The sequence below is a fragment of the Festucalex cinctus genome, chromosome 14 (genome assembly GCF_051991245.1).
Source record: "Festucalex cinctus isolate MCC-2025b chromosome 14, RoL_Fcin_1.0, whole genome shotgun sequence".
In the NCBI taxonomy this organism is placed as follows: Eukaryota; Metazoa; Chordata; class Actinopteri; order Syngnathiformes; family Syngnathidae; genus Festucalex; species Festucalex cinctus.
In genome coordinates, this window is record NC_135424.1 from 2130266 (window position 1) to 2147386 (window position 17121).

Consider the following 17121-nt stretch of genomic DNA (forward strand, 5'->3'; position numbering starts at 1 on the left):
ATTTCAACTCTATTGTTATCAAAGGCCTTTTTTGAGACGTGGTTCTTCCTTTTTGCGATTTTGATATTTGCTTTGTTTGTTTTTTGCTGCGATGGCAAGTGCGCGCCGGCGTGGCCTGATGTGGAGTTAAAAAAATTTTTTAAAAAAAAATAAAAAGCTGAGCGGGATGATAAAAGTGCAAAGCGCAAACAAACTAAGCCGTCTGGCTGCCGCAGCCATCTGCATACAGTTACATTTCATATCTCGCCATCTGAGGCGGGGATTAGAAGCGTGAATAATGGATTTATGTAAATGTCCGATGGGGCTTCGAGCAGAAAAAAAGATGAGAATGATTGAAGCGGCCTAGATTGACTTACAGCCGCGTGCAAGTCGTACACGTGTTTTCACGGAGGTTCGCCGTGTCACCGCCGCATGCCAGCGATCCATTAAAACACAACAACACGAGCCGACTGCCAAATTTCAAAGCAGGGCGGCGACCTGAGGAATTTGTCATAAAATGCTCATAAATGTCAGCATCTATGATCGCAAGATTCGCCGACCCGTATGTCTTATATAAAAAACTAAAGTTTTGTGATTTATATGCAAAATTAATGTCTAATTAGTGATCCATTTCTTCATTATTTATATCAATCCATCCGTTTTTTTTTTGTTTTTTTTTGGGTTTTTTTTTTAAGACAGCTAATCCTGGTTGGCCCTGGTTGATCTCTTATACTCTGATGCCATCTGCTGGCCGTTTTTTGTAATAACTACCATTGCTTTAAGTGACCTCTTCAGGTCAGAGGTTACATTAAAGCATTCTATATGGTCTAGCATTAAAAAAAACGAAAACAAAAAAACGAAAACGGATAAATACGTTTTTGGGACTATGCCAATATTTTAAAATAGAACGTGTTTATACGTTTTTGGGAGCAAATGAGTAAAAAGTAACTTAGTTACTTTACTCATTACTCTTTTTTTTTTTTTTTTGTACAGCACTTGTCAACCTCTGTTGCCTTAAACATGCCAAATAAAGTGGTATGGTATATTGTATTACTTGATTTTAAAAGTAAGATGATTTAAATGGACAAGAATCAAAACCATCCTTTTCAAAGCATATTTTCTGATTACCGATTGACTTTACCAGACTTTACTGATTGCTTGATTTTAAAAGTAACTTACTTACTTTACAGATTACTTTATTTAAAAAGTAACTGTTATTTTACTCATTATCTGATTTTATAAGTAACTTTATTACCTTCCTGATTACTTGATTTTATAGTAGCTTAGTTACTTTACTCATTACTTTTTTGTACAGCACTTTGCTATCAATAGTTGTTGTCTTTTAAACATGATATATGAATAAAGTGGTATGGTATGACTTGATTTATAAATAAGTTGTAAGGAGAAAAAAAGGAGCCAAAATCAATCACAAAACATGTTGGAACCAGGCTGGGGAAGCTGGGAATAAACAAGAAGAAAAGAGGAAAAATCCAAAAACATATTTGCCATATAAAAAAAACAAAAAAAACTAATTGTAGCATAACTGTGATGATCTAAATGGGCAATAATGAAACCATCCTTTTGAAAGCATATTTTCAAATATGACTCAGTGGCAGTAATCTCCTCAGCGCATTAACGATTTATCTCCTTTTTTATAAGGCAATTTAGTCATCACTCGAGGTTGCTATGGCGACGGCAGGTTTACTCCGAGACAACTAAATGACCTTATGCGAAAAGCCGCTCGCTGTTCGGAACCGAATTGCTGTGTGCGAGCGAGGTTAATCCCCGCGCGTCTTCTGCTGGGGACAAATGAAAACTTGTTAATATCAATGTAAAACATCTGCGGGCTGTTTACCGCACAGGCAACATGAGCCAAGAAGAGTAGGTTGGGGGGGTTGTTGAAGCTCAGTGCCGCATAATAGCCTCTTGTTTTGATTGCTAATGCAGAATATGCAGCCGTTTTTCCAGCTTTAACGTCGGGAGAGATAGAAAGGAAAATGAAGGTAACGCAATATTGTTTTACACAAAATCTCATTATTGTCAGAGATTCCGCACTGGAAAAGCTTTGATGAGCCTCGCTGCCTGGCTGCTCGGAATCATATTTGTCTAATAAGCGCTTGGCCGCTTGCAGCTGTCGACACAGAGACGAGAAAGAGCGAGAGAGAGAGAGAGAGAGAGAATGAGTCATGTGTTACCCATTTCAAGTGCAATTTTTTGCACTGCAAATGCTTGACATGTGTGACTGCGCACAGGCCCGCGTTTTGGGAACAAGCAGAGGGGAATGTGTGGCTTAGTGAGACACCTGCTTCACTTTTGACCCTGGAAACAAACAAAAAAAAATATTATATGTATATATATATATATATATATATATATATATATATATATATATATATATATATTAGGGGTGTGAATTGCCTAGTACCTGACGATTCGATTCGTATCACGATTCACAGGTCACGATTCGATTCAATACCGATTAATCCCGATACGAATTTTTAAGTCGATTGTTGTGAGTTTTTTTTTTTTATTCAAATTTAGAAAATACTAAACAGTAAACTTGTACAGTGTAAGATTTGTATGAAAATGTATTATTTATTCATCTGAAACTTCAGTCTTATACAGGTTGTCATCTGTTTCATGTTTGAACAGCATTAAAATAAAATATTAAGGCTTAATGTTCCATTCATATAACATTCTTCCATGCTTCAGGTGTGAACCCTAACCCGAAGTAAGATGTTTTGTTGAATATTTTTCCATTGAAAACGGAAGATTAAAAATCGATTCAGCCGCCTATTGAATCGATTCGAGAATTGCGCGATGTAATATCGCGATACATTGCCGAATCGATTTTTTTAACACCCCTAATATATATATATATATATATATATATATATATATATATATATATATATATATATATATATATTGGATTAGCCAAAACAGAGAGAACAAAATGATAATAAATATCAATATCATTTCCTGGTGACTGGTTACAGAACCTGGGGATAAAAGAGCAAGGGCAAGAAGTCATAAATACCAAAAGACAACAGTTTAGGAGCATAGTTTGGGAAATTGCCCCGGTGTGAAAGGGCCAGTGTGCACAATATTCAATTCAACAGCTTTTCTTTGCCCGAATACAGAAATAAATAAATAAGATCATTTTTGGAAAATGTGACTTGTGCTCACCAAAAACTAAACCAGCACGTGGGATCCAGTTGGAAACTGGGCACTTTTTTTTTTTTTTTTTTCTCGCCTGGAACGTCCGTGGGAGGCTATGCCACTTCATTACGTGGTGTTGAGCGCCACCTGTTGGGACACACATCATCATCATCACACAGGAAGTGACCTTTTCTCGTTACTATTTTCACTACTGCCGCCAACTCTCTTTGTACTATGCCAACGCAGACCAGAGAGAGATCAAGAAAAGATGATGATTATGATGATTATGATGATGATGATGGAACAAAGACAGGAAAAGTCTGTCTCGGTCTCTGGCCTGTCGCTTCCCCTTGCCACCGTTGGCAGGCTGGCTGGGCCCGCTTCTTTCAACTTACAACTCAGCATGAGCACCCTGTGTAACTTATGAGTGTGTGCGTGTGTCTGTGTGCCAGTGTGGACTTTACATAGCGAGCGACTTCCTGCACAGGCGAGATAATGAGATATGTGATGAGAATGCCTGATAAGGTTTTTATACGACTGCTGAGACAATGCACGAGCTGATTGGTTTATGCAATCTTATAAAAGTATTGAAAGTGAAGGCACACACACAATCTATTTCATGTGCTGTTGTGTAAAAGAGGAAATGACTTAACATGCAACACAATCAAATCATTTTCATGCTGTAGTGTGCGGCACGAGTGCCCCTGCTGGATCGCGGGCTCCCTCTCGTGGTATGCACGAGAATTACTTCCTAAATACAGTTGAGTTGTATTTCACTTTTTGTACAATTCATTTGCATGTCACTATTAAGAAATTCTTTAAAAAATAAAATAAAATACAAAAAACTTTTTTGCGCCATACATTTTAATGTAATAATTATTTAAGTATTTTTTCATATTTAATAACAGTGTTTATGTTTTACAGCTGCTTAGAGTAATATCAAAGGGGAAGTCACTTCCAAAATTTTCAGTTTACAACCATCACACGACCAAACCCTAAAACAGGTAAGTCGTGATTGGTCGTTACCTGAGCCCTGAGCAACTGTGATGTCATCTTCAGTTAAGGCAAGCAGCAAAATGGCCGCCACCTGAGATGGATAAAAAGAATATTATTGTAAATATTTATTTACTTGACTTCCCCTTTAAGTACTTTTCAGTAGTCTTGTTTTTAGAGATGCAACAAATGAACCCCCTTATCAATAATTTTTGATAATCAATAAAGGTTTAGAATATATTTTTTAAAATAAAAATTGTCCAAATGCTCAGAATTTCAGCTTCTCAACAGTAGGCTAAATATTTTCCTACAGTCCTCCATAAAAGCGGACTGGTTAACTTTGTTTTGAACAAAAAAAAAAAAAATCCAAATTATTATTATTTTTTGCCTAATTTCCTCACATTACAGACCAAACCAGTAACTGAATCTTAATTTATGTTTGCGCACTGTTGATAATAATAATGTCCTATTTTATGTCATTTTCAGTCAGCAGCAAGTTGGCAAAATGCGTTTTTCAAGGTTTTTAAATGAAAAAGAATGAAGTTATCATGTGACAAAGTATTAACTTTTTACTGTTGAAAATGGCTAAATGAGTCAAGTATCCATTGAATGTTGGTCATGATTGTGGTACATGGAGAGCAAAGTATTTTTTTTTAAGTGGTACTTGATGTAAAATATTTGTAGAACACTGCATTATTCTATTTCCGTCAGTCTCTATGGTGAAAGTAGCTTTGATATTTAAAACAACAAACACTATTACAGCTGCAGCAGCACATTGAAAGTAACGTGTGCATCATGCAGAGGTCTTTGGCGCCCTCATGTGGACGCGGCACTTTTTGCAAACGCAGTCCCCAAACTGCTGTCTCCGAATAATCCTCGACATCAACCAGGCAAGCCATGTCATGTATTCGAACGAGACTGGCTTCATGCAGCAGCCCCCATTCTCACTCCCACTCGGGGGTGGAGCTTCAAATTTGAGCCCACTTTTTTTTTTTTTTTTTTTTTGTGCGAGTGCCACAAAGTTCATCCTGCATGTGCAGTTTGTCAGTCAGGAGTGTGTAACTGTAGCCTACCGGCGTCTCGAGGAGGGGGAAGGGGAAGAAAAAAAAAAAAAAAAAAAAAAAGATGATGCTGAGCGTGTTGAAGTTTACGTGCGCCATCGTGACCAGGGCGCTTTTTCTCTTCGTGTCGCTGGCGGGCGTGTGGCGGGTGACGTGGGTGAAGGGGGACAACATCTTCTGGCTGCTCACGCTGCTCTTCGTGCCGCTTCTGCTGGAGATGATCGTCACGCTGAAGAGGAGGAAAGGACAAGATTACAAATGGTAACAAAGAAAGGGAGGGCGAAAAAAAGTGCATTTTTAGACACTTTTTTTTTTGGCTCACCTCAATCTTCCGTAAGGCTACTTTAACTTGCTGCTGCTATTGTTTATCAAGACAATGAGGACAGGGTGGTCCCCTCCAATGCCTGCCCTAAATAGACGTCCTGGTATCTACAAAAACAGATGAATTGCTGTGCTTAGTCGCATGGAAGCATGATGTTTGAGAAACAGGACATGATCACGGATTTTAACTTTTTAAAAAAAAAAAAAAAAAAAAAAAAAAACAGCTCAAAATGTGGCTTATATAGCCAGGGGCGATTCTAGGATCATAGCTCCCAGACAGGCAAGATCAATTTCACAGATTTGTACATTTTGATACCACAGCACCTCTCCATACACATTAAAAGTATTCATTTTTTTCGGGAGTGAACCAGCCCCCTATAGTGAGTACTAAAAATAAAAAAATATATTTTTTTAAAAAAAGAACAAAACTATAGACTATTTTTCTTCTGAATGTTTGTACACAACATGTAAAACAAAAATAGATTTTTCTGATTACTTTGAAATCAGAATCCTGTCTTTGCTCCTAAGCTGTGACAATGTTGATGGGCATCAACCGCTAGCTTCTCTCATTCTAATTCAAACAGAGGATAGTGTCGTTACTGTCTGACCACCACCTGAAATGTTTCCAAGCTAGAAAAAAACATGTCAGCTGACAACATAAACAGTGAACTTCAATTAAGCGAAATGGGGAATGATAATAGTATGTTGGTATAGTGGAGAACTTAAAAAATGTTCCAACTGGTTTTAACGCCAAGTATACTTACACTACAACTGCATATCATTGAAAGGCAGCAAAAGTTACTTTTCTCGTTAAAATACTACATTCCAATCAAATACTGTGTTGTTAAACACTTTTCTAGCTTGATCAAAAATGACACACAATGACAAATTTCATTGCAACTAAGATTCAATTTGAGGTGCTATGTTCTAGCATGTTTATAAAAACAAATCATTTTATGTTTTTTTTTTCAGTTGATCAAGCAGTTTTTTTTTTTATTTGTAAAGCACTTTTCATGCAAGAATTATAACACAAAGTGCTTGACAGATCAAACTCCCAGGCCCCGCCCCCCGTACGATCAGATCGATTGCGGTTGTATGCACCCCCCAGACACACAATAAGAAATTGAAGACAAGGAGCGTATTAGAATATGGCTGGGTTTAGATCAAGAGAGGAAACATCACTATAGGGAGTCATTTCAAGCTGTTGTGCCTTCCTCTGACATCAACATTTATACAGGAAGAATCCCAACAGTCTATTTGTAGAGTAAACATTCAAAAAATGAAAACATTAAATATTTGGATACTATAATAGATGTTCTCTCCCATGATTTACCTTCAAATGTAGCTGAATGAGGTAAGCAAAAATATTCGAAACAGGAGATGAAAGCTTTTGAGGACCTTTTCTCCTTCAGCGTTTCCCCCTCAACCAGACAGGATGTACGTACACAATTGTCGGTTATAGGAACACTTTCAAATTGCTTCATCTGCATTGCGTCCTGCTAAATGTGAAGCGATGTATTTGAAATGTATGAATAAATCATAAGCGTATAGCGGGAAGTGAGGAGATGCTCCGTAAAGTAACTTTGAAAGCAGCTCCGCACAATCTGAAGGTTTGTTTGCAATGACATCATTCGTTCCCATTGTGTGTTCTCATGGAGTGTGTTTTTCATGTTCACTTTCAGGTTTTCCCCTCCAATCTTTCTCTTTCTCATCAGTATCATCCCCTCCATTTGGATCCTGGAGCTGCACTACCAGCAGGACAAAGCCAGCGACCCTCAGGTAGAAAACAAGTAGCAATGGGCACGTTTCATTTAAGATGTATATACTTTTTTGTTTTTTTGTTTAGTCCTTCACCTGTTGTTGAAACTGCAAAAAGTGGCAAATGACACCCGAGCGTCAATTTAATTACTTTGTTTGACTGCCGCTTTCATACGTCTGGTATGCTGAAGCATTCCCACAATTATATATTTCGTTTTTTTGCCCCGAAAATCTTTGAATTCACCTGTTGGATTTCAAATGGCAAACAGTAAATTGTTGTAATAAATGATGAATACTGAAATGATCTATCTAATCAAATTGATCAATGACGTTATTGAAGACAAGTTGTATAGAAAATGGAGTGGCGGATTATTACTGTTATTATTAGGAGCCAAAATGTGTCATTCTTGTCGGGTAGCCACATGTCACAAACTCACAATGTTGTTGTTGTAATACATTCAGATTTTTAGATCACTATCATCACTTTAGAACGGAGGTTTAATCAACAAGTGACAAAATAGTCATCAGGCAGAAAGGCGGTCTTGTGACAGATTGTTTGTCAGGCAGGAAATAGCGCAATGCTGCATTGCTCATTGATAAACGTATCGCTAACTTTGTTTGGTATCAAATGTCCTTTAATTAATACGGTATAAACTAACCGCGCGTTTGTTGCAGTGCAAGAAGCTTGACTCGTGGGAGAACGTGAAACGAGTGATCACCCTGAACGAGACCACAGGTGAAAACCTCACGTACCAGAACTACCTTGAGGTAAAGATGACTTCACGTTAGTGTATTACTATTGTGATTTTTATTCTCCACACTTTTTTTGCCGCCTAACAACTAATTGACCCGAGTCTGCTGACCTCAGAATCCTACTGGGTTGATATTCCATCAGCATTTCTTTAATGTACTCCGGACCTAAGCCATTCAGTGATTTCTAGACCAGTAGCATATTTTTTCAAATCTGTCCCGCAGTTGACTGGGAGCCAATGTAAAGTCTTTAGGAATGGGGTCATATGTTCTTATCTCTTTTATTCTGGCCAGGAACATTCTCAATGAGCTGCAGTTGTTGATTTAGTCTCAAACTAGACAATCAGAAGACATTTCAGTTGAATTTGTGTGAATTCCAAAAAATTTGAGGTTTTCGTGTGACAAGCTATCACCACATTTAAAAAGAAATCTTAAATTTCACTTTTAGGTTACTGGATAAGCAAATTTGGTGTCTCAACCAAACGGTCAGTTTGTGAGAAATAATCGTAACGGACGACTGCATTTCTTAAGCAACCAGTCAACGTATGCAGAAACTGTTAATTTAAGTTTGTTGTTGGGTTACACCGACTGAAATAGGGGTACAATAAAGGTTGGATCATCGGACTCCAAGGTAAAAAGATATGTGTATGTTTACAAGCTGTAAAAGTCAAATTTCAAAGAATTGAAGTCCATTTAGCCATAAAACCACAACGATGGACTTCTTGAGAGCAGAACCCGCCGCCTTTTGCTCCTGAAGCCAAATTCTGCGCGCCAACTGCCAAGACCTTCCCGACTGAGCTACTGCCACCCCCAACTTTGTGTCAGACTTACAGAGACAGTCAACAACACGCTGACACATCATCTTTCCCAAGTCAAGAGAGAGAGAGAAAAAAAAAATAGCTAAATCTATTGCTAATTACCCCAACACTGACTTGACATGAGCTCTTGCTGCATTCAAGTTTTCGAATCTCAAACAAATTGGGTTCGCAGTGTGTGGCGAGTAAACACGCGAGGAACATTGCACAAAGATGCGAGTGTTGACGTAATGCATGCGAGCAGCAGCAGACGTCTCAAAAGTCTCAGGCAAGAGCTGACAAAGAGCCTTCTCAGGAGTACTGGCCGGAATCCGTTGGGAAAAGTCAGGAAAAGTTGAATGGTGCAATTAAAGCCAGTAGTGGACAGAAACGCAACTTTACTGCAATATTAAAAAAAAGAACATGCTTTTAAACGTGGTGCATGTTGAATCTAAACAAGATTTTTTTGGTACTGTTTATGAAGACAGCCAATTCGCCAAGAGAAATTACACATAAAAATGTGTTTAAAGGGAATAAAAGTGGTCTTATAAGTGATCCCTGGGGAACACCATAAAGAAACGCAATCCATTCAGATACTAGTAGCCTGTTCGGTTTTATTACCACGGATAATAAAATTGATAATGCAACACTGGAACATTTCAAAAGTAATTGTGAGATTGCCATTCCGCCCATGTGTCCCGTGAGTCACGGATACACCTCAGAAAGCTTTTTTATCCCCAAAAAGAAAACATATGCTTGGTCGCGTTTCCTATTCAGGGTGGGGGGAAGGCTTCAATAACATCCAGCAGAGTCTTGTAACAGCCCGGTTAGCTGCATGCTACATCAGTCCAAGCCAAGTGTAAACACATCCAGATGTCCATTTACCAAGAAACTACGGAAGCGTATTGCATTCGCTTGGAAGAAAAAATAATAATAATCCTGTTTTTCTGACAAATTTTTTTGGGGAGCTTTGTTTTTTTGAGTATTTTTTTTCTGTTTTACTGAATATTTTTTTCTGTCATAAGTGCAAGCCGTTGAAGTCACAGGGCGGCCATCTTGTTACTCCCACGTTGCGAGCACACTACTGTATAAACTATACGTACAGATGAGACATATACAGCTCATAGGCAGTTAGTATAAGGCCGGAGGTGGGGTGGGGGGGTTGTGGTAACTTTTTTTTTTTTTTTAACAAGGAAAACAATTTTTTTTTTAACAAAACACCCACCCCGCCTCCGGCCTAATACCTACGAGCTGCATATGTCTCATCTGTACGTATACCGTATAGTTTATACAGTAGTCTGCTCGCGAGGTGGGAGGAACAAGATGGCCACCCTGTGACTTCAACGGCTTGTACTAGCGTGTATGGGCTATCGGCTATCCAGTCATATATACAGGTCAGTGGTCTGAAACAAGTCACTTGGAGTTCAGAGGTAAAAAAAATAAAAATAAAAATTACTCCGAAAAACAGAAGTCGGTGCTGTTTTTCTGAGTATTTTTTCCCCTGTTTTTCTGATTTATTTTTATAACAGAAAAAAAATATTCAGAAAAACAGAAGAAAAAAAATACTCAAAAAAAAAAACGATGCTCTCAAAAAAATTAGTCAGAAAAACAGGAGATTTTTTTTTTCCAAGTGCATGCAATACGCTTCCGTAATACGAGAAACAACCTTTTTTTTTCTTTTTTTTTTGGACTTTTCCAGAACATCAACCAGGCGCTGTGCTCCAACGAGTGGATCCTCGCTCTTCATCAGATCCTGCTCATTCTCCTCATCGTGGGAAAGTGGCTCCTGCCCCTGGGGGGCGGCGTCACCAGAGACGAACTCTCGCAGCTCCTTCTGATCTTCGTCGGTACGGCGGCGGACATCCTCGAATTCACCAGCGAGACGCTGTCGGATGTCAAGTGGGTGCCTCTTATCGTGTTTGCTCAGAGGGCTTAGGCTGAGCTCTGCTTATCAATATGAGGACAAATGTAAATAACGATAGGTACCTGAGTGCGAAAAGAACTATTTCTAGCTGCATATTGTGTTTTCCAGAGAGAACAGTCCTCAGTTGGTCTATATCATCTTAGCCGTGTGGACGTGGAGCATGTTGCAGTTCCCTCTACATTTGGCTGGTGAGTACAAATAAATTCATAATGCAAAAAAAATATTAGTGACGTCAGACAATTAAAATTTTTAATCGCAATTAATCGCATAAATTCAATAATTAACTCACGATTAACTGCACATTTTATATCTTAATTTATATGTAAATTTACAATAAAATGTACAACATAACAGTCGGAAGAAATGTTAACCTAATAGAAATATGGTTGCATTTTTTTTTTTTTGTCATTGATACAGTAATTTCATAACAAGTCATAAAATTGTTTTAAAATTAAAAATATGTACTGTAAAAAAAAAAAAAAAAAAGTAAGACAATGGTGACAGCTCGGTGTATTTTTCTTTTCATATTAAGAGCTGCATTAAAGGGATACTTGGCACATTGAACAATTTTCAGCAGTGAAATTTCATATTTTGGCCAGAATGAATTTGATAACTTCATTATTTTTCATGTACAATTAATACCTTTAAAAAGTAATTTTTCTACTTGCTGTCGACTGATGATGACATCACCTGTGCTGAGGAAGTAGGTAACGGCCAATCATGGCTCACCTGTTTTCTGGGTTTGGGTTTAGACAGAAAGTGGAAATATTACTTTTTAAAGGTATTAATTGTACATGAAAAATAATTAGGTTACCACATATAGACATATTAACTTTTTACTGCTGAAAATGGCTCAATGAGTCAAGTATCCCTTTAATTTTTAACATGAAATAACTTGTGAAATTCTGCACATTTTTAAAATTGCAAAATACAACTTGACCCCAGTTCCCACAAATATATGCACACTGTTATTTAACTTATTACTGATAAATAGTTTTACAGTGACTCCTTTGCACAACGTTGATGCTTTTATTTTGTTAAGTTCAATACGGATGCGTATTGTAAAATGACGTAACTTTACTGTAAATGAACCAGAAAAGATGGATGTGTTCTTTTCTTTTCACTCTTATTATGAGCAATTTATTTTTTTTAAATATATATGTTTGGGCACTGCTGTTAATGGCACTCCTCAGTTTGAAGTCAACTTGCGGATCTCTAGAGCACAGTTTGGTTTCTCACTGGCAGAGAACCAAAGTCATGAGGTCACCAATATAACATCCATACGTCACCGTATGCGCCTCTGTTTGCAAGGCGGCGCGCGACTCGTGTTTGTTGGCATATTGCCGTAAAGCGGCAGTTGAATGTTTGCACCAGCCACGGAACTGTGGTCACCGCCCACCACTGCCGATGACATAATAGCAACCTTTTCTTTGGGGCAGGAAAAAGTTGATTTTGAATCTATCTGCCATACATCAATGGGAGCAAATTCCTATTCCAAAGACGTCAACACTTGGTTCATTAAAACAAAATGAAGGCGTTAGACTTTTACTTTTCAGCTGGTTGTCATTTGTCTACATTACAAAGTGAAATGATAATATATATCCCAAAAAAAAAGTCCAAAAGTAGAGATAGAGGATTTTCATAATCAGAAATTGGGAATTCATCTTTACTCAATAATGAAGGACCACCATCGTACTAGAATCGATAAAGTAAGAACATATTGGGCCTGTTCGAGAGACAAATTCTCCCTCAGAATTTAGATTTGCAACAGTTCCAATAAATTCTCTTCCAATAAAACTAAACACTAGCACACAGCATGTAAATTATTCCTTCAAAGATCACATTTAAAAGAATAAAAACTAACAAAACTGATGGTAACGTTAAACATCCTTGTGACGTTCCCAATCGAGAAGATCTTTTTTAGTAATGTACATCCTAATATTTACCGTCATGATGCTTTTAAAGCACTTCAACCAAACGGTCAGTAGTGCTCGACTGTGGTTCTCATTGTGTTGTGTTTATCTTGCCTCCTATTTGTCAGGCTGCGCCCTTGTGTGGTCTGTTTGTACAACATGTAAACACAGAAAATGTTGCTATATACGTGCAACGTGTTCATAAACACGCGTTCATCTTTGGATGCGCGGTGAATCCTTTTATTTATATTCAAACGTCCGACTTGTGCCAGCCGGCCGTCGTTTTCGTGGTGCAAAAAATCTATACCGCGCATAACGTGTAAGTCTACATGTGTCTACTTTCTTGTCAACAACTTGCGGATAAATAAACACATCTAATATTTGCGGTATAACGATTTGAACATGATGGGTGGTATCTGATGTAGCATCCATTAAAAATCATTTAATTCAAACTGAGTAAAATGTGAAAAGACACACACACAAAAAAAGGGAATTTACACAACACACTTCAACTGGCTCCATTGAGCTGTTTTGCTGGCACAATTAGTTTTAAGTTTCATGTCAGCATGAATAGGGGGGGAACGCTCATGGACTCGCATATCTAACCCTAACCCTTACATATTCAGATTGGATATACCCAGTCACTGCGACCTTTACAGCATTAACGCATTTACACCCAAAAACGTATAAATAAGTTCTATTTTTAAATATTACAATGCTCCCAAAGACATATTTATACATTTTTTTAAATGTTTATTTTATTTTATGCTAGACATAAAGAAGGCTTTGATGCAGCCTCTGAACTGAATAGACTGCTTGAAGCAATGTTAGTTCTTACAAAAACGGCTAGTAGGTGGCAGAAGAGTATAAGAGCTCAACCAGGGCCATGTTGTAAAATTCTCTTTTCCCCACTGTTTTAAACAGAATTGTGAATAATGATGAAACTATATTCTAATGCTAATTGCTGCAAAACGGAAACAGATAGAAATATACTTTTTTTTCCCCCTGATGAGCGAAGAGACTCTAATCTTGCTTTTGTTCGGTTCCATGTTTTTATAGTAATAGAATAAAATAATCTGTGGGTCTTGCAAAATCAGTCAAAATCCAGTAAAACAGCCGGGAGCGAAGGGGGTTGCTTCAGTCAAAATGGCTGTCAGTGAATGAGTTCAAATACACCAACGAGAGACATGCAGACAACTCACACTTGTGGCAGATCTCCCAGCACGTTGTCCATCTGGTTGCATGTCTGCCTCATAGTTCACTGTGCCTGTGTGGGTTTTCATCAGGTACTCCTGTTTCCTCCTACGTTCCAAAAATAGGTATGGTAAAAGTTAAGTGCGTACTTTAAATGGTCACTTTCATAAAGACGAATTTGACCAACGCAATTATCATATTACACAGAAGTACTAAATTTGAGTTGGAGCTTCAAAAATAAAACATGTCCAAATGTATATTCATCCAATGAGTAATTTTTTGAGTGTGCGAAGAATGAGTACTATGAGTGTATTATACTGCCCTCTAGTGGCCAAGGTGCACACACCAGAAGGAGCAACGTAATATCCACTGAATTGATGCAAAAAAAAAATGTGGCTAGCAAAAATTGTTTATTTTCATTCTATGCATTTCATTTATTTAATTATTGTATGTTAATGTATAATATTTTAGCGTGCTAGTTTCCCTACTAAAAACACCACTTTTTTTGTGTGTGTGTGGTGGTGGTGGTGGTGGGTGGATTAACGGCATTTCCATTCATTTCAAAGGGGAAAGACATCAACATTTAAAAACACTTTTCCTGCTCGTTTCCGACAGTGGTGAACTCCAAATCCGACTCGGTGGACGAGCAGGACGTACGCGAGGTTTCCCTCCTCACCAAACACAGCACGGACCTTTGGGGCATCGTGGAGGCCTTGTTTATCCAGGACGGCCCCTTCCTGATGGTGCGGCTCACCGTCATGACCTACTTCGACGTCTTCCACCAGATGCTGGTCTTCTTCGCCATCAAGAACTTCCTGGTGGTCATTTTGAACGTGTACAGGCTGGCCGTCATCTGCCAGGACTTCAGATCTTCTCCGGGCAGCACTGGCCTGGGCAGCGCCATCCCATAATTGGGTGGAAACAAACATCCGGGGCAAAAGGGAAACCCAGGCTGAGTTGATGATTAAGTGTATTGATTGGACGATAATACTTTTGCGTTGTCTTCTTGCATTGTCAGTTCATTGGGTACTCTTTTCAGCCACACTTGATGCCACATTCAGTGACCTTGCTTGATCCTTCTGTTGCTAAACTCACAGGACAGTTGATTAATTCTCACAGAGGGTTGGACTGGAGTAACCTGAATGGAGGTTAAGGCTGAAGACAACAGCAGACAAGCAGGAAAAGAGGAAGCAGGACAGGAAAACGGGGGGTGTCTGGAAGTTTCTGGATCCTTTCAAAAGTGTGTCAGCACAAAAAACAAAAAAAACAAAATAAAAATAAGTCTTCAGATAAGATAAGACGTCCCATCACACGATTTTTGCAGTCTGAGCGTGAAGGTCAGAAGACATGGGAAAATGTCTTGTCTGTGGTTTAGTGCTGATGGAATCACGATATTGGAGGAAGTGATTCAACTCAGCTCGGAAGGTGAAACAGAACGTACTCAACTGTAAACATGGGGTAATTACAGTATTTGATTTAATGCTGACTCAGACTGTTTGTTCCATTTTTGTTTTTTTTGCTAGGCACTAACACACTTTTAAAGCATTAATGTTATTTTTATGCCTGTTATTAAAAAATATATATAAATCTCCTGACAGTGACAAGGAATACATGTACTGTAAACTGCAGGGGGACAAAAGAGTACCTCAACAAGGGATTTGATTAATTTCATCTTATTTGTGCTATTATTGTTTGATAACATAAGGTTTAATTGTTGTTTTTAGTTGTTGTTTTTTATGTTACTTTGAATAAGAATCCAAATTGAATCTGTACCATTGTCCTGATTTATGTATGCTTTTTTTTTCCACTTAAAAAATTTTTAGTTTTGCACAAGCAGTATAAGTTCATTAATTGCATTGTCTTTCCAGCATGACACCTGGTTTGTTTATTTATTTGACTCAACAGTATGTCCTCGTATTTATACGTCCAAATATGACATGTCACACAGTGTCAGCACCGTACAAAAACAGACATATGTCGCCTCACTGTGGCCATTCGGGTCGGGTCGTAACACGTTACCGATGTAATCTGTTCAACATTCTTTAGTGATTGAATCATTACCTCCTGACAGTTTATTTAGAACAGTAAATTAATTCATTTTTTTAGCACATAAATACATCATACATACTACACAGGTCACAAAAATAGCTTGAGAATGTTGCTAACAAATAGGAAAAACGTTGATACATACTAGAGTTGGCAAGCTCATGCTGTTGGCGACTATCACAAATGACAAAAGCCTTGACTTTTGAACTCTGACCTCAAAAACCCGCCAAAATTCCACCAGAAGTCAAAGGATAATATTGATAGTTAATGACCTTTATTTTTAGTTACTTAAACATAAAGAAGAAGGAGATATGTGGCAATTTGGCACTGAAGATTCAATGTAATTTAAAAACGATAAATAGTATCCCTAATGTATCGGAAACTTCCCAGAATGCACCACGATAGCTGCATTCTCATAATGTAGCTATCCTCGCACCTTTGCTAGCAGTGAAACTATTCATTATAGTTCATATTCATTAGATTAAATTACAGAAGGGATAAATTGTGTTTAAACACACGTCCGCGTGTAGTCAAGGGCAATTTCATAACGTTCAAACTTGTTGCCCAGGCAACCGCAAAGAGATACTACACATCCCAGAATGCCCCGCGATAGTGCGAAATCACGGAGTCACAACGTAGTTTTAAATGAGTTGATTAATATTATTTTTTATTTATTATAAATATTTAATTTTAAATACATATAAAATCATTTGTTATGATAGCTCATATTTTATACGTCCACCGTGTATGCAATTTTTGTAATTGGTGAATGTGTCATTATAAATGTTTATAGTTCCCTAAAGGTCATATTTGAAAATTTTCGAACAACAAAATAAAAAAAAAAATGAAATCCAACAAACAAGAGTGCAGTCTCCTCGATTCAACCATTAGAAACAAGCATTTTTTCTCTTAAAAAAACAAAAAAAACAGGCGCCAATTGCCATTAATGTTGTTGTTCACCCTTTCTAGTCTATTGTAATTTGTAATGTATTAACGATCTTATTAGTCATTAGTACCATCTATTATTCATGGAAAGTTCATTTATTTTTTCTACCTTGGGTTTTTTCAATCAAAGTGTAGTTAATGCAAGTGAAAGGCCAACAGGGGGCGGCATTGAGCCACACTTGAGCGATCGTGTGTTTGGACAAGTTTTGGCTGCCACCGTGCGGTGAAACAGCGTCACCACAACAACATTTCATTTCAAATTTGCTTCGGCAGCAAGTTCA

General features: G+C 37.8%; 1 protein-coding gene and 1 long non-coding RNA gene across 2 annotated transcripts; one reads left to right on the plus strand and one right to left on the minus strand.

Moving 5' to 3' along the window:
• Nucleotides 1-4685: 4685 nt before the first annotated feature.
• Nucleotides 4686-16167, minus strand: LOC144000850 (uncharacterized). The gene is made up of 4 exons (XR_013278292.1): nt 16041-16167; nt 13858-13957; nt 5518-5624; nt 4686-5424 (listed from the first exon to the last, which is right to left on the minus strand). It is a non-coding gene; the product is annotated as an uncharacterized LOC144000850 (long non-coding RNA).
• On the plus strand, nt 4820-15619 carry LOC144000848 (transmembrane protein 26-like). The gene is made up of 6 exons (XM_077494526.1): nt 4820-5456; nt 7199-7295; nt 7950-8042; nt 10518-10717; nt 10851-10930; nt 14465-15619. The coding sequence occupies exons 1-6, from the start codon at nt 5260-5262 to the stop codon at nt 14758-14760; spliced, it is 963 nt and encodes a 320-aa protein (XP_077350652.1). The 5' UTR covers nt 4820-5259; the 3' UTR covers nt 14761-15619.
• Nucleotides 16168-17121: the final 954 nt, after the last annotated feature.